General features: G+C 41.1%; 1 protein-coding gene across 6 annotated transcripts; it reads right to left on the bottom strand.

The window, feature by feature from the left end:
• Nucleotides 1-466: 466 nt before the first annotated feature.
• On the bottom strand, nt 467-25,508 carry MFN1 (mitofusin 1). 6 transcript variants are annotated; one of them, XM_030493629.1, is made up of 18 exons: nt 24,932-25,503; nt 24,483-24,604; nt 23,568-23,703; nt 20,555-20,717; nt 19,860-19,984; nt 18,126-18,234; nt 16,365-16,472; nt 15,491-15,644; nt 15,295-15,362; nt 10,535-10,656; nt 8,916-9,042; nt 8,532-8,636; nt 7,463-7,565; nt 5,887-6,116; nt 5,219-5,374; nt 4,510-4,706; nt 3,110-3,244; nt 467-2,110 (listed from the first exon to the last, which is right to left on the bottom strand). In XM_030493629.1, exons 2-18 carry the CDS (start codon nt 24,595-24,597, stop codon nt 2,041-2,043), a joined length of 2,223 nt encoding a protein of 740 aa, XP_030349489.1. In that variant the 5' UTR covers nt 24,598-24,604; nt 24,932-25,503; the 3' UTR covers nt 467-2,040. The 6 variants fall into 6 exon arrangements, 4 of the variants coding, with proteins under 4 accessions (XP_030349489.1, XP_030349488.1, XP_030349490.1 ...); XM_030493628.1 differs by having other exon boundaries at nt 25,210-25,503; XM_030493630.1 differs by having other exon boundaries at nt 24,978-25,183.
• Between the last annotated feature and the right edge of the window lie 89 nt (nt 25,509-25,597).

The following is a 25,597-nucleotide window of genomic DNA, read 5'->3' as shown; positions in this document are numbered from 1 at the left end:
ATCTGAAAAGGCATCATGCTGTGCAAGTAAATGCCCTCAGAACAGGTAACTGAGATGATTTTTTGCCCCCAGAGCAGTAGGGCTGAGGAAGGCGGGAGGCATGGTTATGCTCCGGTGAGGTGAGCTGGAAGTTACCCACCGATCCCAGACTGGAAATAAACCCAGGTTTAAGAACACCCATTCATCTTTGGTGTCAGAATTTCTATTAACTACACCAAGCTCCCATGAGGGGCAGACACCATCACAGCCTGCTGTTGTTAGGTCTGTAGCAGTACTGCTTTCCTGCAGAACACTGAAGTGGTCAGTAAGCCGTGTGCAGTGCCCAGCTGCGTGCCTGCTGCAGGAAGCAGCTTTTTTAATCCAACCACAGCAGTTTTGCCCTGTACTGGGTATGTACAGAGCTGCGAGAGTGCTACAGTGTGGGTTTTCACCTTGGACACAGCTGCCAAATAACTGACTAGAGCAAAGGGGTAGTACCGTTTTTAATAAATAACTCTAGAACACATGCATGTCAAGTTTTATCTTCATACAATGTCCATTAAACGCTCCAGGGAAAGAGCATTAACACACATCTGTAACCTTACACACAACAAGGCTGGGCTGTCACTCAGTGCTGTAGTTCAGTTTCCCTCGAAAGCCTGGAGGCTCCTCACACGTGCTGCTACTGACAGGTCCAGGAGAGCTGCGCTTGTGCTAGCACAGTCGGACACAAACACCAAGGTACAGCGTGGTGAAAGGGGCATGCTTCGCCTGCCAACAACGACCTGGCTCTACCATTACATTTTAAATCTATTTCCTTTTAAGATAGCCCTTGTTTACTGGAAAACAGCAAATCCCTACATCTTGGTTTTAAAGTTGAATTTCATTTAGTCACATTAACAGTTCCATAAAAATATATAAATATTCTGAAAAGGCTTTCTCTCTTAAAATAAGTTATTGTTAAAAAGTCCAGTTAGAAAAATTAATGAGTGCAGGTGCAACAGCAAAAATGTGCTTTTTTTCTTTTTTAAAGAGGCTTTGCATTGCTGGGCATGAGCAGAGGTGGGTACTGCAGCACGCCTGCCTTGTGTCGCACCTAGGAGAGAGCTGGGCTACAGCCCAACCAAGGACTGTGCAGGATGGTTCCTGAGTATGAACTGTCAAACCCAGCCTTTCCCTGTGCTGGGAATCCAGCAGCAGGAGCTAAAGGTCAAGGCCCACAGCCCCAGCTTCCCCACCCAACATGCAACATTTAGGTCCAGACCACCTGCTCAGCAAGTTCTCTTTGCCTGGACAAGAGCTGGGTGGCATCAACAGGCACCTGCAGCTCACCCCAAGGGGTGCTCTCACAGGCAAATGGCCATTTCACTGCTTCACCAGCTGCAAGGGAGCTGACATATTTGTTGAAATAGGTTATTTTTACTTAAGCAATGCCATCTTGTCTAAATGTGGTGGCCAGAGGGGAAACTAGAGCCTACTGCATTTCATTAGTGAAGGCTCTGCACTTCACTACCAGCTTTCACTTCCATTTACAGAAGAGGAACTGCTGCCCAACACAATTTCACTTGCTTTCAAAACAAGTCAAGAGTCCTTCCCCATGCTAGAGTTTGTATCTCCCATCCTTAAACAAACACACACATGAAAAAGCAGCATCCTCCATCCCCAGATAATTCCTAAGCAACCAAAACCCGGAGACAGTGGTAACCGTGATAAGCTCTCTCTCCCTGCATAAACTCCTGGATGCCAGGAAGTGAGACTTGCCACTGCTAAATACTAATGAAAACCAGTAAGGATTTTGGTTTTTATTGTCAAGTGTTTCAAAAGAAATTTAGTGTTTAAAGATAATTTTTAACCTCAAATCTGCAAAACAAATGTAACACTCAAGAGAACCACAGCTCTTCAGTTTGATTTACCGTCAAAGTTTCAGAATAATTAACAAATGTAATCAAAGTAACATCTAAAATATAAATCATTTCATGTGACTCCACAGAGGAGAAGTATCATTTGCAAAATTTCTACCTTGTCCTACAAAGGATCACTGGGAAAGTTGGCAACGATGTTTTATTTGCTCTTTTGAAGAAAGTGTCTGGTGAAGCCATCTAGTTCATTCTCAAGGTGAATGGCTTTATTTCTGCAAAACAAACAAAAGCAGTGGCTTTACTCCAATGCAGTAACCAGCATCAGTGTTTAATTTCTGTTCCTCTATTCCTGAAACCCACAGCACTGAGAAAACCTAAACGTGCTCCCTGGTCAGAGCCTGGGACCTCATGAGCACAGGGGCTGGCTTGGCAGCAGAGGGCTGCCAGCAGCCTGCTCCACATCTCCTCATCTGCAAAGGCTGGGCCAAGTCCTTCCAAGATTTTCTGGCCCTTCTTTTCCATGTTTACCATGGGAGAGGTTCTGCAATTGGAAGGAGGCAGAGGGCTCCTCACGCAGGCCATTCATGCGGCGCACCGTGCCACAGGGGTGCTCCACAGGGCTGAGTGTTCATCCGATGGCAGGCTGGAACACCCGAGGCCAAGAGGCAGCCCCTGGCCAGGGCAGGCTTACAGAAGGGGGAAAAGAACATGGGAACTAGGGCTGAGGCTGCCTCTGAGTCCCTAAACCACCAACTGCTGGAAGATTTTCTTCTGTCTAAATACCTACTACTGGTACTTGAAAACAGTATTGCACTGAATGACATACAACGCAGCGCTCTCGTGTTCTCCTATGGGGAGGGTCCTTTGGGAAGGTGCCACCCTAACTTACCTACAGAATCATAGAATGCTTTGGGTTAGAAGGAACCTTAAAGATCATCCAAGTTCCAACCCCCTGCCATGGGCAGGGACACCTTCCACTAGACCAGGTTGCTCAAGAAGGTTAATACGAGAAACTCGTCTCCCCATACAATAAAGAGAGACAAAGGTAAAAACAATCTAAGAAAGTATTTGGGGAGCTTTGCTCATTCACCTAGGTAGAAGCCTACATTTATTTAACCTAACCAGAGCTGTTCCGTTACAAGTAAAGAAAACAGGCATTGCTCTGTACCCTGCTGCACTCGCGCCTACCTCATTTCAACCTGAACTAACAGCAAGCACCTGATGCCGGCAGGGTTGGGAATCTGCTCACAGCCAGTCACAACCAGACTCACCTCAGCTGCTTGGAGCTGCTCTGTATGTTCTCCAGCTGATCTATTTCTTTGGAAAGCCTAGCAATTTCTTCTTCCAGGTTTTTCTGGGTAATATCCACCTGCTGACAGAGCCGAGCAAAGGTAGTGGCCATTTCCCTAAAGGGAAAGCAAGTTTGTAATCATGATTTACAGAAGTCTGTGGTATGAAATAAAAACCTTAAGAAATGAAATAAAGATTTTAAAATCTGATGGCATTGCCGTGTGCAGTAGAACACAGCAATCTAAGTCTCCCGCTGTTAAAGAGACTACAGAATAGCAGAAAGCAGGAGAATTATGTATTTTTTTTTAATTCAAAAAGAAACCTTAAACATGCAAAATGCCTATGCCCACATCATGTCTGGCCACTTTTCACTGAGCATTAACAGGTACAAGCCTGAGAGGGGGACTCTGGCAGCCACACGTGCTGGAGCAGCTGAGTGCCCCTTCTGCAGTGCCCTGTGCCACACCAAGTGCCCTGCACACCGGGAACGTGGGCACTGTGCAGGCTGAGGTCTTAGCTGCCTCCTCAGCCATGTGCTCCCAACCTGAGTTCCAAGACTCCTCCTTACACAAAGGGAAAACAAAAACCAGTTACCACCCTGAGCCAGCAAGCAGGCTCGCCCATAGGAGAGGAGACACGTCCTCTCCTCTCTACTTCACCTCACTGGAGCACTGGTTTGAGTCCAGCTCTTCCATGTCCTCACAGAGACACACAGCTGCTGGACACATGGATGATTCTCCTTCCTCTGCAGAAGCTGAACTCTGTATTAGTAAAGTATTCCCTGGGCTACACAGGAGAGGTGTTCTGCACCCTGGGGGTTAGAGGTCTCATTTAGCAGGCCTAGTTTTCTGAAATAATAATTTAATCATAACAGTTTCAGCAGGAGAGGCTGAGGGACACAGTCACCCGGGTGTTACTTTGCAGATACAGGTGAAAAACTATTTGGGAAAGCGACACACAAAACCAATGGAACTGTTCGGAAAGGCTGGTAAGTTCCTCTTCCACAGGGCAGAATGGCCAGGACTGGCTGCGTAGATCTCCCCCATACCAACCCTTGAGGCAGAATAAATGCTCACCACTGAAGTGACTCAATGCTCATCTATAAGCAGACCGGTTCAGCCTCTCCACTAGACCTGAGCCAACTCCCACATCTTCACAGTAAGATGCTGGACAGAGTGTCTGCAACTGAAGACTAACTCTCACACTGCACGTACATACACAAAGACTACTGACCTTTTCAGGTGGTAATTTCAAACTCTTAAAAATCCCTTATGATAAATGCCAAGGGACACTAAAGCTGCCTTCCCACATCATGTACAGCCCGTCTCTACTCCAGGACAGTACAGCACTGACAGGGATGAAACACCAGCGTGGTACTTACTGTTGCACCTGATGGCTACAATTAGCACTTGTGAGACTGACGATCATCTGCAGCTTTTCAGTAGCATAGTTTACAAACTGCTGTTTAAAGGCTCTCTCTTTTGCTTTAGTGGTCCAAGTGAGTCTCTCATAAAGATATAACAACCCATACATACTTAAGGAAAGAGAGATGAGTTTCCAGCCAACTGTTCTCCAAATCTGAAAGAGAGAAATCTTCATTAGCTTAAGTAAGTTGCCCTGCAGAATAAAATCTAATTCCCACCATTTTTTAAACCCTCTTCAAAGCCCTTTCACCAGATTAGTTAAAAAAAGGTATTATTTCCATAATATTATTATTGCAGCTGTATTCAGAAGAGCTGGTACCCCAGTGGCATGGAGAACATGGAGGTTACAGAAGCCTTGCTGCTTTTCCATGAAGGAGAAAGCAAAGCTTCCCCTAAATCCAGACTGAATGAGGTACCACCAAATCATCCTTCAACTCAGAAGCTGAACCCAGACATATGGCATAGAGAGTAGGTCCAACTATCTTCAGAATAATTAGATCAATTTTCTCACTACAAACTAATCGCAGGTATCAGCATACTACACGCACTCGTCCAGCCCAGCGTTATTAAGCCCCTTCCACGCTTCGTGTTGCACGCAAACCAGGAAAGACCAGCTTAATCTTTGCCATCACTTCTAGTACAGTGAATGTTGCTAATACTACTTGCCACTCCGCCAACAACGATGATGCTCATAGAGGTCCGTGATGTCAGGGAAGCTAAACTCATTACCAAAGGAACCATAAAATCATCCTGCGATACATTCTCCGGAGTCATGGCAGGAAGGCTGGCAGTAGACGGGGTGGTAGCTAAAGGACGAGGGATCTAGAAGAGGGGAACATGGCAGCCTGAGTAAAAAGCATTAAGGAACTACACAGCAGACTGGTTTTATTTTATTTTCACATATTCAGGGTTTGATTTACTGAAAGGAAACTCTCCAGCAGAGAAACCTGAACAATGCTCCTGATAAGCAGTGGAGGTTTTGACAGTTCCTTGCCCAATGGGGACTGGGACAGAATAAGTGTTCTGCACAGGACCGCCCCTGCCATAAGGATCCAGAAGTTACAAATAAAAAGGTTACCCAAAAGGGTTCAATCCAAAGGAAAACAAAACTCAAGTAACAGCTGCAGAAAGTTTAGGAAAGGTTTTTTTGTTCCATTCTAACCCTGAATATAATTCAATAAAAATAATCCTCACCAAAAATGTTTCACACAAAGGGACTAGGGGGAAGTAGCAGCAAGCATGTAAATAATAAAGGCAAATAGAGTAAAACTCAGTATATTCTCACCAAGGTAAAACAAAGCACTTAATGTCAGCCTAATCTCTGAAGCACTCACTTGTAAGTTTGGATCTGCTAGTCCCAACAGTACTTTCTGAGCTTGTTTAGCACCCAAGAAACGGTTTACAAGTGAAGTCCATCCCAAGGAAAAGTGGAACATGATATCCTCTTGAAAATCTGCACACAGACTATGACAGTTCAGATCATAGCTAAGGTCAAACCTCCTGCAAGGAATTAGCAAGTGGAGCTGATTCTGAGCACCAGAAGGCAACAACGGTTTCAGATTTTCTAGAAATAAAACCAAACAGTAAAGATGAGTTAGTACAAAAAGCTTCACAGCATATGCACAAGTAGCATCCTTGCACAGCTGACCAGCTTTGTCAACTACCAGAACCTAAACTGATTGATTTATTTAATTATAAAACCAGTGGGCATTTTAGCAGTACTGATCCTAATAGAATAGGCCATTTATATTGCTCTGATAAAAGAAAAGTCACGCAAAATCAACTCAGAGAAAGCCCTTCTGGAAAAAATGGTCAAATTAATTGAAAGACCTCTATCAATGGTCAGTAGATAAGGATGGACTAAGAAAAAGTTGGTTTATCCAGCAGTGCTGTGGTGCCATACAGAAAAGGCAATATATTGCATAACAATCTTGCTCTGAATCTTTTATTACTGGAAACAGATCACACCAGAGGGATATGCAACAAAGTTACTACTTATTAAAAAAACCTCCACAATAATCATAAAAGGGAGTGTGCAAATACTTTGTGAAACTATCCTGTTTCGCACTCAGAATCTGGAGGGACCCAGAGAGAGGATTATACCGCAGAAACATTACCTAACAACTAGTGTATTTCATGTATCTGTTGTGGAAGCCAAAGTTTAAATGGGTTTATAAAAGGATTAGACAAGTTCCAAGAGGAAAAGTCCATTACTACTTGCTTAAGCCATTAACCCAGATGCAGTAACTTGGCTCAGAGGCCCCCGAATTGAGGATGGATTGCTGTATTTACCCTGGTTCAACATGCTTCTCCCCAAGCATCTGCTACTGGTTCATAGCAGAGACAGGATACTAAGCTGAACAGACATTAGTCTTGATCTAGGATGGCTTTTCCTTTATCATTTTACGATGTTAAACCATTATCAGAAAAAAAATTATTTTAAAAGCAAGTTTTTTTAAATTGTCTTCCTCAAAACAAGACAGACAATTTTTTTTCCTCTCCTCAGCCCAGGGAAGAGAAGACTCTGGAGAGACTTTATTGTGGCCTTCCAGCTCTTAGAAGGGGAAAAGATGGAGAGAGACTTTTTAGCAGGGCCTACTGCGATAGGACAAGGGGTGATGGTTTTAAACTAAAAGAGGGGAGATTCAGCCTGGATGCAAGGAAGACATTTTTTACAGTGAGGGTGGTAAAATACTGGCACAGGTTGCCCACAGAGGTGGTGGATGCACCATCCCTGGAGACATCCAAGGCCAGGCTGGATGGGGTTCTGGGCAACCTGATCTAGTTGAAGATGCCCCTGCTCACTGCAGGGCAGGATGGACTAGATGACCTTTGAAGGTCCCTTCCAGCCCAAACTATTCTATGATTCTATAAACAAGAAGTCTTAACATGCCTCCTTCTTCATCTTACCAATCATCTCCTGCTGTGACTGATGCATTGACTCATTGACTTCACTGGAGCAACGATCAGCCAGGTTCCTTCCCAAACCATCTTCTATATGTTTGTTCAGTTCCTGGTTTTATAAAGAATATATGCTCATCAATTTATATTTAACTCATCAATTACGTTATACAGAGATATGTTAAACACTAAGCATTGTTATTTACAGTGGGAAGAACAGCATGTTACCATGGAAATGCCATGCTTTTCAACCGCACACTGTGAATGAAAACCTAATTAAAGTGACACAGGAAAGATTTCTCTAGGGCTGTAGTCATTAAAAGCATATGGAAAAGGCTGTATTTTGCATAAACCATGACACTGAAAAGCATACCATTGCTATACTGCCCTGCAAAGCCTCTACTGTCACTGTTTGATGGAAGCCAATCTCATTGCTCTGCACAAAGATAAACTGATCCCATCAATTCCCATGGGGGTCTGCTCTGGGCATTTTGCTGAGAACACACCACAGAGGACACCACAGACTGGCCTGAAAACACAGCAGTCACAGCTGATCAACAAGGCTGAAGCAGGTGGGAGCTCTGGCAGCCATTCATTAGAAGCAAAGGTAGGTGTACGTATGCTCCTTTAAAACACTGAGGTTGAGGAGGAATTTACAAAAGTTTAATAAAAACTGCCCTTTTTCTTAAAAAACTAAAAACCCTCATAAAGTGTTGGGTATTTGCAAGCTTGTTTCATTTTTACATCTGTTTCATTTTAGGTGCAGTGAAAATTGTTTATGTAAGGTATTTTACTAGAAATAAAAGACTAGAAGTGAAGACTACGGATCAGGATGTCAGTTTCAGTAACCACTCTGGTAAAAATGGTGGTTGAAACAAAAATTCATTTCTGTCAAAAAACAAAACAGAAAATAGTTTCAACCTCTTCTAGTTTTAGGTAGAGATATGCATACGTCAGAAAGTAAAAACCCTGTTATACTTAAAGTGTCACATAAAATGCTACGCAAATTATGAAAACACAGAAGTAGAAATTCAAGGAAAGACAAGAAGCCTGGCTTCAAACATGGAAGAAAACTTACTGTCTTATAGAGCTTCAGTACTTGAGGAGAAGGGTGAAAATCTGAATAAAATTCATCAACTAAAACCGAAAGTCTGCAAATCTCATCAGTCATGGCAGAGGAGACCTGGAAGAATGCAGTAGATACATGAAATATTTTTCCTACCTTTTCCAGCCAGAGTGAAACCAAACAACTGCATTAACTGTTACCAGGAATGATAGCATTACCTGACAGTCAAGAAGGATTGCCATTTTGAGGGGGTTTTATTCTTTTTTTCTTAATATTGCAAGGAACATAGCAGTCATTTCAAATGTACTTCATGAGATGGGTGGGCACCTAAAGAAGCTGCCTTCCAGAAGGGACACACTTGATTCTTGAGAGATTGTTCACACTGCCATTACTTACTTTACTTTCTACTTCCTCAGTAACACGTTTGATTTTTTCCTTAGTATCTTCTGTCAAGATGTTCAGCTGATTTCGAACGAAGTCCAGTCTATCCTTCTGATCTTCTCGCTCTTCCATTGACTGGACTCTAACATAGCAGAAAGGAAATCACCATCACCAGCAGATATTCTCCCAGCAATGAAACAAGCCCCATCATCAGGCATGGACCACCTAGCCGATGGTTTTACTGAGCAGCCAGAAAGAATTCAAAGTGACACAGGCTGAACAAAGCAGAGGCACTGCTTCAGAATGACTGCAACACAGGTATTAAATTTACAGGTGCATTTAAAGGCTGCACTGATTGTACATAAGCCAAATTACTGGGTTTTGATGTATTTACAAAAACAGCATTTGTACTTGGGATTGTTACCACTGTACATAGTTACAACTGAAAAAGGTGTGGGGAATCAGAAGCCTTTAATACTTCATCTATCCTGATTTAAGAATAAAAGGATAAATCTAATCAAACTGTCCTACTGCTGCTCACCAGCACCACTCAGCTATTCCTTAATAGTGACATGGGTCTGATGACCCTGCCAAGCAAAGGGGAGGTGGCAGAAACCAACCTTGTCACAAACAGCTCTCTTCAGAAGTCTCTGACCTACCATTTAAGTAAAAATTGCTTAAAATCTAAAGCAGTTATGTCTTGAAGGGCCAGCAGAAACATCAAACAGTGATTCAGATTAAGAGGGGTCACTACACAGGTTTTAGCAGGTTGGCTGACAGAAAGAAGCAGAGTAATATTTTCAATCATTGCACAATATGTTTTCATAGGCTCTGACAATGTGAGACAAGTCAGTATGTAAACACACAGTTTGTAAAAGCTGACATATTCAGGAAGATGAGTGTGTTTGACAGGCACAGTGGAGTCTGCTGAAACATAAAGACACACTATTAACAAACGCAGAAAGGAGACGGATGGAAAGGATTAAACATGACAGCAGGTTCACCGTGTACAACAGAGACAAGAGGCAGCTACAAAAGTGAGGAAAAAACCCCATACATATGCAAACCTCAAAGAACAGAACAGATGAGCTGCTATCATTAGCACTGAAAGGATTACATGAGCAAACAGAGAATAAAGATATTTAAAGATACAATCTGGAAAGGGCCAGAGGCCAAGCCTCTGTTAGCCTGGGCCCTTCTCAGCTCTTAGCAGTATTCTAACCACTTGCAAATTAAAGCATCTACATCCTCCCATTTATCTTCTCAGTGTTAAAACCTTCAGTAAAGCAGGACCAAGCATCACCTCTGAAATGCTAGACACAGCTAGAAAAACCTTAATATTTCAAATATTTTTTTAAAAGTATCTGAAAACCTACAGACTGCCTCTGTAAGCCAGTAATGAAGAACAACAAAGTACACCAAAATCCCTATACAAGCGTCACAGACCAAGCACAAGACTGTGTGGTGCAAGTGAACAGCAGTAAGTCTGACACACCAGAGAAATTCTCTGTTTCTTACCAAGTGAGAAAAGCGAGTTTTAAAGTCCATAATGGCCCAAGAAAATCACCAGCATAGAAAAGGTTCCTCAGAGGATCTGGATAAACCAACGCCAACCAGCCCTCCATCCAACCTACCTTTTCTCTGCTGCTGCTACGTTTATGGCGTCCATAATGTTTTTCACAGTATCTATTATCTGTTTAGCTCTGATAGTGTGCTGTTCAAACTTGGTTTTCACGGCTGACTGCGAGATACACTCCTGCGAGGGGCCCAAGCCACAACACATTACTGCAATTCCATGCCAACACATTCAGGAATTTCACTGGCAGAAAGCACATGCTGCTAATTTTACTATGAACTTAAACCAATGGGAAATAAAAGGGAAAAAGTATACAGAAATTAAGACAACAGAACTGAAATCTCAAATGAGTCTATAGCAGCAAATCTGTACCTTTGTGTTCATTCACAGTAATGTGCATAAGTTTTTAGTCTTTCAAAATAAATTAATAACGTAAAGAAAAAAGAAAACTCAGATGAACACATAAGATAAACCTAGCTCTTCAGAGACTTTTCCAAACTATCTCTTTGGAATTATAAACATCTAATATGAATGTGGGTAAGATTGCTTGCCTTGAGTTTTCTGTGTTGCAATACATACTCTTAGTTTCAAGAAGCAGTTCTGTCAATAAAACTTGACATGCTCATGTCAACAGTGACCATCCAGGAACACACAATTAGCAAGAAGGAGGATAAAAGTTAAGTAGTCCTTAAAATATTAGCAGATTATTGAAGCGTTAAATGAATGAGTAGACAATGCTCTAAAGATACAATTTCTAACCAATCTTCCATCTTGAATATTATTCAGCAATTTACCTATAGGACACTAACTGAAAAGATGTAAAACTGTTCAATTTGGGCAAAAGCTAATCAGTTGTAGAAAGCCATAAATTAAGACTTCGACAATTTCAAGCAACTCTACATCCTGATTTATGTAGCCCATTAAACGCTGTCAGAATTCTACCTGCACTAAGTCACCAAAAGGTAGCCATGCCTTCTGTGGTTGAGGGGAAGAAAGCAAGCAGTTAGTTTTCTTATACCAGATCTATTGGGGTTTTTAAATTGTTCTCAATCTATGGATGCACCTTTCCTAGAACAAACAGGTTTAGGTCGCTTTTAAAAGACTTGCCTATGACCTTAGCATATGCTGTAATAATAAATTTCAGCTATCTACAAATAATAGATCAAAACAAAATAATAACAAAAAAAGTATAAATTATATTCTCTGTTCCTCGATGAAGCAGATCTAGAAATCAGCAATGAAAGGCCAGAGTTTCATAAATATCAGCACATTGTAAGAGCTAGACTATGTGACACGGAGGAAAGAATCTTCCGAACATTAGTATGCGGTAGATAAAAGGATGACAGTCACTCACAACACAATCAGAAAATCCAAGTTAGAGCACTAGGAAAAACACAAAGGTTAGTTAAATGACTGGGAAAAATAAGAGGGGGACAGCAGCAATTCTGCTGTTAAATAAGTATTTATCAAAACAAAGAGAAAAGGTATGTTTTAACTGCATAACCAAAACCAGTTACCTTCCAGCCCACTTCCAGTATAGCGAGACAGTCTTTAAACACACTGCTTATTCACATTCCTGTGCAGCATTAGGGAAGGACTCTGCAGTAGCGTACTAATTCAGACTCTGTTATTGACTCCAATTTACAGCCAGAATTACTATTCTATCCTGCCTCCCTCCTCCACTCCTCCCCACGCCATTTCTGTTACCAGCTTTTTGAAGGAACTTGGGAAACACTACAACCTGAGTCATAGTGAGATTTGGTTTTATGTAGAATATCCACTAAGGATTACTGAACAGTGCACTGCGCAGGCACTTCTTTGCTGTTTCAATAAGACATTTCTTTGTATTTCATTGTAAAATTTCAGAAGATACACAGACTACTTTCTGTTATTCCACAATATAAAAATTCAGAATTGAATTCAACTCTTTCCTTTAAGACTGTGTATTTTTTTCCTTTGTTGTAATACAGTTGACAGACATAGTAACATTGCTTTTTAAAGCTACTACGTTAATTTCCAAAATCTTAATTTCACCACTGCTTGCAAGTGTTTCTAGTAACGCCTGGACCAGTTTTTCTTTTAACAACTTTAACCACCCTGTGCTTTGCAGAGAAACATGCTTATATCATACAAAAGTCTACATAACTGCAGTTACAAACCTTTCAAAAATGGTCCCAAATTTTTCAGAACTAACACTAATGCGCTGTTTCTAGATTTTAAGATTCTAGCTACATGAGCTCCTATCAATCCTGGATGAATGAGCTTTCCCATCAGGGAACTAATACTAAAATCAGTAATGTGGAAGTATTGGAGAAGTAACAGTTCCTCTTCTCAGCTCATGGGGAAAAGAGGAAGAAGCCATCCAATTTTAATGAAGATACAAGCAGAGTGAGAATCTAGGAGGAGCAAAACCAGCAGATATAGCTAGTGGGAACATGGAAACATGTGGACACGTTTAAAATGAGGTGATGAGATAGGTTAGAGATGTGAACAGAACAAAAGAGTGCAAGAGATGTTTGGAAAGTCAGAACCTGAACAGTGACAAGGAACTAAAGGCAAGACAGACAGACTGAGGCTGGGAAGTGTTTGATAAGGACAGATAGAAGCATCTGTGCTCTCATCCCTTCCTCTTCACAGACTGAAGTGTAATCCAAGGGTTGTGGGACTTGCAGCTCCTCTGTCAGGAAACAGAGCAAACGCAAAGTCCTCGAGCCAGAAGTGTACTCATGGCTATACAGCATCTGAATTTGGGCAGCAGTACATAAAGCACAGTATCAAGCAGGATTTCATTCCCAGACTGAACACAGAAAGTTCTACCTGATGCACGATATTCTTCATTAATATATGAGGTGGTATAGCCTAGTGCTGCTGAATGTAACTGATGACAATAGTATGCTGGTGACAGCTACTTTATCAGTTCAAATGACAGTACTATGAGTATTAGGTCTGAAGATTTCAGACCTGGTGAACCATTTAAGTATCAGCCTTGCTTTAAAAGCAAATAAAATGCCATTATAACTTTGGAAATTGCCCACAAAACATGAATCTGAAAGAGGCTGTGACACCAGACACTCAACATTTAGGCTGGTTTGGCAATCTTAATTTAGCACGTCATTCTCTTTAAGTGATGTCATCACACTTGTATCCAAAACTATTCATCATGATTTCAGGAAGAAACATGGCTGAGCAGGGAAAAGCATTACAGAACCCATTCTCACTGTTGGAGTTGGAAGGTATGCAGCAAATGAACCATGAAATGTGAAAGAAGAAAAAAGTTGTTTTAAGGCCATACCATGCTGCCACAGAACGGTTTTTTGTCCCAGCCTCTGCCAAATAAACTTGTCATGGTTGGGACGTCATGAAGGATGCTTCTCATTTTGGTGGCCAACTTGAGACTGTGACATCTGATTTACAGATGTGCTGAGCACTCATAGCATCACATCATTTATTAAGTCATACATCCATCTTAATCTTGAAATATCCTAACTGTTGAGTGCCCAACTGTAATTATAAGAGATTTTGCCAAAAAAACTTTGAGTACAGCACATGGCAAAATATGTTAAAGAACAATAACCGATTTGGTAGCTGAATTTCCTTCCTACTGGTTGAAAGTTTCTTACTGTAATTCTAAGGACGAAAGTTACAAACCAAAATGCATGTTTGGCTACCACTAGTGACACAAGCAACAGATTTCATGCCTCATGGGCTCAGGCCCTGCCGGTATTCTGAACCAATCATTTCCACAGTTCAGTCATCTATCGTAAGAGTGTGGATAAGAAATAAATTTAAACTTCAGTCTGACATTTTCCTCCTTCTGCAAGACTGAATAAAGCTACCATTTTAACATAAAGCTATCATTTTAACACCTTTTTGATATACACACGTCGTACGTAACTCGGTTTTGCTAAGGTCAAATGGGTTTGTTGTGATGCAAGAAGAAATACTTTTCAGAGCCAGTTTGATTTTTCAAAATGTACCAAAGAAGGAGTTACCAGTTCTGGCACGCAAGAGCCATCCTGAGCATTTACGGTATGCAGTCACTGTGTCCAGGCTCATGGTGCATGAGATACGCTGATCCACACGACACAAAACCATGAAGGCATACCCAAGATGCCTCCTTAAGATATGCAAGAATGGTTTTAATTAGAGTTATGAATTCAGCAAGACAAATGGATTCTATCACAAAGAAATCACTCACTGTCTAGCCAGTCCTACTTCTGAAGAAACTGTAAACGCCGTCTATGGGTACAGCTAAACTGAGGTTGAAGGATGGATTATGTACAACAACAAGGATGCAAAACCAGTATTAATGTTCAGAGCATCACAGCTAAGCAGTAGATAATGGTAATAATTTCAAAACTCTGGCTTTAAAAATGCAAGTAAATATTTAGATTTACATTGATGAAAGAATTTCTTACTAGTTGTGTCCTGAATTACAGTCATTAATTGCAAGGGTACAACTTCAGAACAAAACAAGGCTTATTGTAGAGAAAACATTTCACCAGCTCATGGTTATAAGTGATACACACCTTTCTAAGAGCATCATCTCTTTTTATATAGACTATGCTAATATCAAGATCTCAAAGCATGAGCTAAGAGTTTTGGGCCCTTTCCTCACAGAACAATACTTCTTTCCAACAACTACCTGCTACTCAAGGTGAGATGTACACAACCCATGGATAAGGCAAAGCTGTCAGATGGTTTGAATACCTTACACTCCTCCACTTGCTAACATGGGTAATGCTCAGTAAAATTAAGCGAAGCAAAAGCTACCTTTGCATTAAAAAACAGGCAATCTGAAAAGCCCATCATAAATACCTCAAATATCTGCTCAAAATGTTGAAATTCCTGGAATCTTGTTTGAAACCCTTCAGCAAGTGCTGCACCTGTAAAATATAACAGACTATAAGGTCAAGAGCAATACCTCACAGCAGTGACTGTACCTTAAATATTTTTCTTTATCAGGTTTTTGGTATTTTTCTGTGTTTGAGGAAAAGCAAGAGTTCCCACACACCACCCTCTGGCATTCCTTGGGCCTTCTGTCTCCTGGCACTCAGAACTTCTTTTGCAGAAACAAAAAAGATGCGTTTCCTCGCTTCTACAGGATCAATAACTTTGAGCTCGTCAACTAGGAAAGTCAGACAGCGCTCCATGTGCTGCCTGCGCACCTATGGGAAAGGTAAAAAGCTCATAAGAACAAGGCAAAAATCGAGTCGTCATCAAATCAGAACATCAGGGTCAGAAACAGATGCTGAACAACCCCTTACATAGCAGATGCCTTCTAATCCTACTGATGCAGCTTTTAACCATTTAAACAGACTTGGAAGCAACAATACGTTTCTGACAGTGGTAGAAGAAAGTAAGTCAGAAATGTCAGTCAGTTACTGGGGTAACCACTTCATTCCCCATATACAGAGAAATAACCATCTCTGCAAGCTAGCTGCTGCTGGAAAGATCTGAAGAGCACACCAAACTGTTACCATCTAACACTGTACTTTGCCAGCTACTCTCTGCATGTATACATGTATAACTTGAACCCTCAGGCTGCATTACCATTACAGAAATAAAAAAATAATACAAAGAAGATTTAAAACAAGCTTAACTGTGAAGGAGAAATGTTCTACACAACCTTCCCACTGTACTACCTACCTGCACATATTGTAGTTTGAATTGCAGGTTGCTTTTTGCTCTGAACAAGGAATAAATTATTTCCATTTTCTGACCAAACAACTTAACCTTTTATTAATAAAACAAAGCTGGTGTTTTCATATTAATAACTGTATTACCTAGGCAATTTAGCATGTCTTTATGCATGTGGGGGCCTTTTCTTATATACATATGTTGGGGTTTTTTAAATCAAACCAAGTAAGAGCCATCAAGTCACTCACATCTTCCATATATTCTGGTTCTGATGCAGAGGCATCCCATCTGTTATTCAAGATGAAGATGTTTGGCTTGGAAAGTCGTTCATTCACTTTATGGAAAAAATGCTTTTCCTAAGAATTAAAGCACAATCAGAAAACTCCTCAGACATCCAAACAAGAGCCACATAATCTTCTGTCACAGATTCTGAAGTTACTGCAGTTTTTTAAAAGTTTACTAAAAATAATTCATTAGTATTAAACCCCACATATATCTAACACAAAAAAAAGGGCTTAAGACATTACGATTATGATAATGTCTTAAAACTGACGCCAGTGCTAAAAGTCAAAGAAGCTTCTCTAAAAATAAGTACAAATACAAATTAAGAAAACAAATAGTTTCGAAAACACTGGAAAATGAAGTCTATTTTTCTATAAATCTATCATGTTATTCACAGTTCTCCCCCCCCCCCCCCCATCTCCTTTGACACTTCTAGCCCTCTACTAAATTTGCTGGTATTGTGTGACGCTCAAAATACTGTTGGGGAAGGGAAAAAGGGAAAAAGAACACACAAGATGTGGCTATATCTGCTCATTTCCTTTTTAAAATAAGATGCCTGGCTAAAACCTTGAAGTCTTCCTTATTTGAACTACAAAAGTGCTCCTGTTCACCCTGCCAAACCTGGCTTCTATATCCAGAAAAACACTCTCTAATTGTATTCTTCAACTAGGTGATGTCAGCTTGAACTACAGAGAAGTTACATTGCCTATACGTAAATGTATGGCTTCAGCCACAGGAAGAAAAGTCACTGCTGAATGTTTTAATTTCAGAAATAAGAAGGCATGTGCCTGAAAATGTATTTAGGTCCCTTGCCCGTACCTAACACCCATCATTGCTGTTTTCATAGTCATAATGGGTAAGTCGTGATGGAGTAAATCCCTGCTCAGCACAGCTGAAACAGAAGAGATCTCAGGGCTGCCATAAGCTTTTTTGAATCTGCAGCAGGACACCACTGCATATTCTGGACACAACACTGAAGATACATTAGTCTCCATCATCCAGGGAGTAAGCATGTGTAAACAAGATGACTGCTGCAGAAACAAGAACTTTGTCTGAAGAGAATTTATGAGGGAATATTAGAAAAATCATGTTTCTGCAAAAAAGCTGTGCTTGTGTAGCAGCTGCCACAAAGAAGCTGCCAAGTATTCTCAAACCTGTTATGGTAAGAGATAAAAATAATGCCTAAGGAGGATGAGAACATAGTTATCATATGCTTTACCTGAAGGATAAGCCTGTGTAGACGAAGAAAGAAATTACCATTTGCCACAACGCAAAGCAAAATAGAAATGCTTTAAAGCAGTTACATAATTGTTAAAGGCAACTTCATTTGTATCTACCAGGCTGAAAAAATAAAAAGGAGAAAGAGTAAGAGAACTGTTTACTGAGCCAAAGCCTCAGTCGCAACTAAGATGTACTTCCTTTCCCTCTAATATGTACCCTGGACACTGGTGTTTCCAGATTCATCCATTTATCAAAAAAGAAACTGAGACAGAAAGGACAAATATGATGCTCAAGTCAGAATAAGCAAAACCGACAAGAAACTTGGTTCTCCTTTCCCTTGCGAGGGATATACATTGTTTCTTGCTTCCCACCCTCAAACACTATTCACAAGATATCAGTGCAATAATTCATGGGAGCTTCAGTAAAGGTCTAAGAGAAATAATTTCAGTTGTGAAACTGCTGAATACTTAAATGAAGAACTAATGTAAAATCACTGCATATCATACCGTGTTCATGAGAGTTGATTCAGAATTGGCAACCAAGACAAACACATCAGCATCTAAGCAGAATTTGTCAATCCAGCTGTCCAGTTCTGTAGTGACATCTGTGCCAGGGCTGTTGAGAATAAAAAACCACAAACTCATATTTACAGAGAAAAGGAGTATTTGATTTTTATAAACTGAAAAAAAAGAGAGTGGGATTGCCTCGGGGCCTTGTAAGAACGTACAAAGCTTTTACCTTTAGGGTGATGCCTACCTCAAGCTTAAGGCAAACATAGCAAAAGCCAATTACCATTTTTAACAGCTATCAGTCACTCGCTCATTGGACCATCTACTTATTCCAAAATGCAGTTTCTAATGAATAACTAGGCAGACCATAACTGCCAAGAAAAGTGACAGGCAGTCCATCAGAAATCCAGGCAGTCTCACGGAACAGTCCCCTTCGCCGTATTCCAAGTTTTATATTTCAGTCAAAAAGGACAGCTGTTCATATGATGTTTTTTCCATTAATAAAGGCCTACTTTAAAGTGAAATGCTATGAAGCTGTGTATAGATTTAATAAGAAACTAAAACGAAGTTAAAACCACAGTGCTGTCAGGTTTTTTAAAAAATAATTCGAATATGAGATTAAGTCATGTTTGCAACACCTCAGTTATTGCTGGTTCAAATTTTCTCTATTTAACAGTAAAAAGATGATGCTCTCCTTCCAAGTACCTGTTCTCAGAATCCAGGCTGTTTTCTCTTTCTTTTACATTTCACCTTTAGCATCTGAGACTTTGCAGATCAAATCATGCCTTGTATCGTATCTATGCAAGGATCCCTTCTGGGCTTCAAGCATACTTGTGCTACGCACACGTCCCCAAGGAAACAGCACAACTGTGTAAGCTTAGAAGTCCAGCCGGGCCTCAAATCAACCAGCTCCCTGCGCCAGTCAGGCTGGCTTTCTCTATAACTAACACAGGACCTGAGTTTCCACCCAAGAAAAAAACAAACTCCCAGTGATTTCAAAGGTGCAAGACGAGAGATGCAACAAAAAAAACCCACTACAGTTTCTCAGAATACACTCTGGGTGTTGCTTTGCTGGATATGAAAATAATCGTACTTACAAATTCACTCATACTCGAGTGAATTACTCTCAAAATCAATTTATATTGATTCACACACCAGATCATACCCCAGTGGCCAGGAATATCGGCATTTGAAACAGACAACGCAACAGCTTTCGGAATTCTTCAGATACACAAACTGTAAGAAATGGTAGCGCAACACACAGCCCATGTAGTCACAATTACATTTTGAGGTCACCCATTAGTTATAGACAATGCAAGTCTTATCAGAAGCTTTTAAAAAGGAAGACCAGATTGCTTACACATCACATGATCAGTGTGAAGTGTTCAAAGACAACAGACGAACAAGAGGTTGTTGCTGCATCAACCCTACTCACACTCCCATACTGTTTGTTTTAAAGGTAGAAGTATCCTCAGCCAAAAGGTAGTCCCTTATTAAACTCAATCATAAGACACTTGTCTGTTCCAACTGTTACAAGGCCAAAATCAGTGGGGTGATGACAGCAGTATATACAGAAGAACAAACTCTGTAATCTTTCTCTCTCTCAAAAAAAAAGCCTGCCTTTCAATAATTTTACAAACAACCAAAACACAATCTATCAGTAAACCAATCTGTCTTCTAAACAATATAATGACTAATTTAAGAAAACATTTACTAAAACAGAAAAAATACCTGTCCACTAAAACCAAATCATCTCTCAGCAGAGCACACTTTGACTTGGGCCAGAAGACATGGACGAGACAGCCAGCTTTCAAATCTTTATCCATGTGAAGTGCATGAGCAAGCTGATTGACTGTCTATAAAGAACAAAAAGAGAAGACAAACGTAAACATGAACAAGCCTGCAAACCAGTCTAATTCAGTTATCAAGCAAACCTGGGCAGGATCTATCTTGAACAGAATAACAGAGTTCATACATCCTTCTAGTGAATATTTGTGATGTTACTCTTTTAGAAGCTCTCAGATTCACCAGCATCTAAAGAACAAGTTGTGCCTTGAAACTCAGAAGTTTCTTTGGAGCCACAAAGTCGTATTCTCTACAGGGCTAGAGTGTGTGATACTGAGCATCATTGTGAGTTTGCCTCAGAGGTTTAACACATCAACGCAAGCAGTTAAATAAGCTAAGCACTATGAGGCCAAATGAGAAGCACATTCCAAATCCTTAACAAGTAAGAGAACTTACTTTCAGTCCTATAAAAATAAATCACTCAACATATGCTGTGCTACAATGAGACACGCGTTAGTTGTTTCTCTGAAATATCCAAGAAAAATTGCAAAGTAGACCATTGTAGTTTGTTAAGACTTTTGTTAGATGTGAAATCGTTAAAGATTGAGAAAAAATTAGCATTAATCATTCGAAAAATGTACCTTGACACTCTTCTTTTCATCTGATCCTTCTGTCATAAGATAAGCCTTCTCTCCATCTGTCCCTTCCACGCTAAGAAAGCAGTTAGTTGTATGGCCAATCCCACTAGGAAGTACCTTATCCCACAGCATTGCATTAATAACCGAACTTTTCCCACTGCTCGTTCTAGAGGGATAGAAAATAAAAACACTTTGAGTACAGTACAGTAGCATTAAATATACCTTTATCTTGAACAGAATGCACCCCATTTAATTACATCAGACCCACATACTGCAAGCTGTTTCAGGCGACAGAGCTTCAAGCCAGTACAGCATAGCTTGCCAGGAAAGAATAGGGAGTGCAGGAAAAGTTCATCTGGATAGCAATTTTAAAAATCTTCCTTGCTATCAACATTGCCTATCCAACCAAGGAAACCAATTTTCATTTGTATTAACACATACTAGCTTAACAAGCCCAATCTAGACTGGTAAATATGCTTTATCTGGTATACCTCAACTCGTGTAAGGAATTTGTAAAAGATCCTGGCTCAACTCTGCCACACCAGAAAAAGCATCTAGCATAAAAAGATGCCTCAGATCAACTTAAAACAATTCCTAAATAACATAAGGGGCATCCCCCCTCTTCTTTGTGCTAGTCTGAGCATTCCTGAGAACAGGACCGATCAAAAATATGTGCAACACTTTGGGCAGACTTATGTTCTGATCAGACAAGTCCACACTCTCGCTCACAGCAAAGCTAATGGAATTTCCAGGATGCTGGAGGCAGGAGGCCAAGAGGAGAACGCTGCATGACAGGGAAAGACTACCCTCTATGGTGGCAATCAAGAGCGACTCCTTAAAAAATGTTCATGAAATCACCACCTCAGCAACTTAACATGCCTTTGGAGAAACACCTAATCTTTACCAGTCAGAAAGGAACTGCTGCTTCTGCTGGAGTCTTCTAGACATGAGGCGAGGTACAAAAGGAGTGTCACTGTCTTCAGGTAAGTTTCAAAGCATTGCTGTCTGGAAATTCTCACCACAGCCAGCAATGACAATTCAGAACAATTTAATGCAGGTTAATCTCAACTGAATGAAGATTTCTAGAGCAAGACATGAAACAATGTGCAAAAAATCCTTAATGTTTTTTTCTTTTGCATAATCCTTATAATGCACGTGCTGTCTTTAATTACAGAACTTAGTCTTGTCTTTCTTTCAGAAGGAAAAGGTACCTAAGTTAACCAAAACCCTGTTGATTAAAATGAGCTGGTCAGCAACTCAAGATTCTGCAAGAACTTGGGAAGTCTCAGCAACGTCCTACTTCACAGTAACCTCACAGTTACTTCACAGTAACCCTCACCCCTCACCCATAAATGTTTGAGGTTTAACTATTACACAATAGTATGAAGTTCCATAGACTATAACTCATTTTTGAGCTATTTCTAGAAAAAGTCCAGTGCTCACTGTACAACAGTTTACGAATTTATTCAAAATGTCAGCGGAAGAGTGAAATTTGCTTTTCCCTGCTCTGAACCTCTGCCCTTGGAAAAAGCAACTTTTATCACACATCACAGATTGTAAATGTATTCTACTTTTAACTTCGTGAAATATCAAAGCTAAGATAGAACTAATTTCCTTATCTTAGATCCTTTTATTGGTTTTCTTTAAATAGCTGAACTATTTTTAGCAAAATGAAGCTAAGACCACTGTTCCATACATTTTTTCCAATACTGCTACTGGAAATTTTTATAACTAAACCATAGAGATTCACACTCCTAGGAAAAAATATATAAACATATGCTTAAATTTAAGCACAGAAAAATCAATCTTCCTGAAGCAAAGTGGACTAACAGACCCCAGACTAACCAGGCACATAAAAGCATTTGAAAGCACTAGAATTGTAGTCTTTTGCAAGGACTTATCTATTTTATATCTGACTTCACATTTGGGAAGGCAGATTTTCATCATCTTCCAACACCCTCCAAATTCTATAGGAACAGAATGGCACAATGTTTGGAATGCAGAAGTTTATTGGAAGTGCTAAGGCCCCATCACGATTTCTTACTGAAAACTTACAACTTTTCCACTAAAACGAGACTGAAATGCAAAACACCATATACATTCAGGCAGAGACACATAAAACCTTAGTGCTTTGGGTTTATACACCTGACAGCATATCTTCAGAATACTTCTTATGTAGTAATACATTTCAGGTGCAACAAATACCTTTCTTTTAAACTCCCTTTCTTCCCGCTGCAAAATTTAAAAAAAATAGCTGAGATGACCCCAAGCTGACCAAAATGAAAAGTTTTCTAACACTGAAAATACTTTTTTTTATATATATATATATACACACACATAGAACAAAAGCGAAATGACATCACCCGTAACTAAAAATGCTGCCTAAATATGCAAAAGGTTTGACACTTGTTTTGTGGTAATACCACCAAGACCTGTGAACTAGAACTTTTCCTAATTACTGATTCAGAAAAGCAGAACCAATGGGGCAACCATCTTTAACTCTCCATTTTTCTTCAGTTGCTTATATACAGAAACATAAAGAGCTCAAAGTTTAGTTTTTCAGTACTTGTGATCAAACACAACCAAATCAGTTGGTACACAACAGTAATAGTCCAGGAAAACTAAGATGTAAACCAAAGATATTAAACAAACAAAACTACCACATTAAAACAAAAAGCCATTCTGGAGAAGATGGTGACAAACTCAGACCTTCCCAAGCCAAATAACTGATCTATACAGGATGATTATTTTACAAAGTTTATCAATGAAACGCATGTAACAATAAATAATTAATCTACAATCACAAAGCGAGATGGCATCAAAAAAATGTTCAGTATCAATTAGGTAAGAGTGAACATGGTTTTATATATTACATTTCAAGCAACAATAATGACGAAAACGATGAAGCACTGACTCTAGTGCATTTAAGTTATAAAGATGGACACTAGGCACTGCAAGAGAGAAAACAACAACAACAAAAAAAATCAAATTAAGTTCTGGTAATTCCATTCATTACCTGCCAAAAAATGCCACTTTCATGTGTCTCCGTGAAAGCACCTCACCGATGACCGCTAACTTATTTTTATATGCCTGTATTTTTGCTAGTTCGTCTTCTGTTGCTACATGCTCAAGCTCTGGGTTCCTGTATGTTGCTACACACAGAAAAAGAATAACATAAAAGTAATCACATACATAGATTATCACTACTTCACATGCCAATAAAGATCTGCATAAATTTTAATGATGCAATGGTAAGAAAACAAAAGAAAGCCCCACTATGGACACTGATATTAGTCTTTGTCATCTGACAGCTCCACCACAAGCACTTGTGCCATCATTCCAGATTAATCACCGATCTAGCTGCTGGATTCGACAACCCTGTGAACACAGTCTGCTGTGCTGATCTGCCCCACTCTCTGCAACACCTGCTTCCTTCAGAAAGGAAAGCCAGGACCTCTCATGGATACAGCAGCTAGGCTGGACCATCTTCTCCCTGCAGAGCTCGCTGGGGTGATGAGCAACCAACTCCATGTGGTGACACACACCCCTCCACGTTGGTAAAACATCAACCAGTAGTTCTCTGCATTACATCATGTTGATCTACTTTCCAACTGAATAATGGGAGAACCTGTTTGTCCTGTCTTCTACGGAAGATAAAAAGCAACAGGACTATAAACACTGGAGTCATTAAGCTTTCCTCATGGAAAGAAGGCTGGCTACTAGCCCAAGCAATGCAATCAGCTTCATATACGTAACCATCCTAGGCATTCCTGCTGACCTGAGTTGAAAAAAATCAATGTCAAATGAAAAATGTGACTGCTTCTGAAGGCGTATGTTTACACAAACAGCACATATCACAATGTACATTGTTCTACTGTAAAACACATTCAAAGCAACAGACAAGGCCCTTGCATTTAAAATGAAAGCTAACCTTCCACAAAAGTTGCTCCCTCAGTGACGTAGTCCAGCAGCTGGTCGAAAATGGCAGTGATTGTCTTTTTAGCCAGCACAAAGTGCTTCAGGGGAGAGACGGTAGCTTCTGCCATTGTGCAACTGCAAGGAAAGTTACATGAAAGTGACCAAAATGCTCGGTACGCTCACCTACGTGAGCAGTCACACGCTTCTTACCCAGTCACTCAAAAAACCCCAACCAAACAAAAAACAAAACAAAACAAAACAAAAAAAAAAAAAAAAAAAAAAAACCAAAAACAAACAAAAAAAAAACCCAAAAAAAAACAAAAAAAAAAAAAACACCCACCGAAAACCAAACACAAAGAACCCCGCAAAACAAGAAAACCCAACCCCTAAACCACAGTCAACGCCACTAAATTTAGTTCACGCTGGTTTTATTACCCTAACAAACTCTTATCTCTTTCTCACCACACGCGCCGACAGCGGCTCACGAAGCTCGGGGACAGGTTTAAACCGATTTGGTGTGGTCTGTCCTCGAAATACGAGGTTTTCGCCTCACAAAACGCGGCTCCCGCTCTCCCCGCCGCTCGGAGGTCAGCGCTGTCCTCTCAGCCCAGCGAGGCCAGGCCCGCGGCGCCCCGCGGCCACCCCGGCAGGCCCTGCCCCCGCCACCACGCGGGGCGACCTCCCGCGGCTGAGGGGCCGGCTCAGGCCGCAGGGGCAGCGGGCGGCCCGCGGTCACTTACTGAGCCCGGGCTGGTTTCCGCCGTTACTCGGCAACCGCCGCGCCGCTCGCGGGGCCCTCCCCGCCGCCACCTCCTCCTGGCCCGCCGCCGCCGGGACGGGGGAGGACATCACTTCCGCTTCCGCCTCAACCCGCTCCCGGATCCGCCTGGCGGGGGAAGGGGGATGCCATTTTTACTGAGGGCCCAAGGGGGCGGCCGCCATCTTCAGCGAGGGCAGCGGGGGAGCGGGGACAGGCGAAATGGAGGGTGGGAGGTGCCCGCTGCCCCGCGCGGAACAGCCGGACAAGCCACCCGCGGGGGCTCGCAGTAGCTCCGCGGGAGGCGCAGGAAAGCGTAACCAGTGGCGGCCCCGGCCCAGCCGGAGTGGTGAACCCGGGCTCCCGGCCCC

The sequence above is a fragment of the Strigops habroptila genome, chromosome 8 (assembly GCF_004027225.2).
Source record: "Strigops habroptila isolate Jane chromosome 8, bStrHab1.2.pri, whole genome shotgun sequence".
Taxonomy (NCBI): domain Eukaryota; kingdom Metazoa; phylum Chordata; class Aves; order Psittaciformes; family Psittacidae; genus Strigops; species Strigops habroptila.
Note: the sequence above shows the minus strand (reverse complement) of the source record. Positions and strands in the feature narration are given on the sequence as shown.

Coding starts and splice junctions, on each gene's coding strand:
- MFN1 (XM_030493629.1), bottom strand. CDS start 24,597: ATGGCAGAAGCTACCGTCTCTCCCCTGAAGCACTTTGTGCTGGCTAAA. Junction 15,363..15,490: donor CCAAGGAATGCCAGAGGGTG/GTGTGTGGGAAC, acceptor TATATTTTACAG/GTGCAGCACTTGCTGAAGGG. Junction 8,637..8,915: donor CTGAGGAAGTAGAAAGTAAA/GTAAGTAATGGC, acceptor GCATTCTTCCAG/GTCTCCTCTGCCATGACTGA.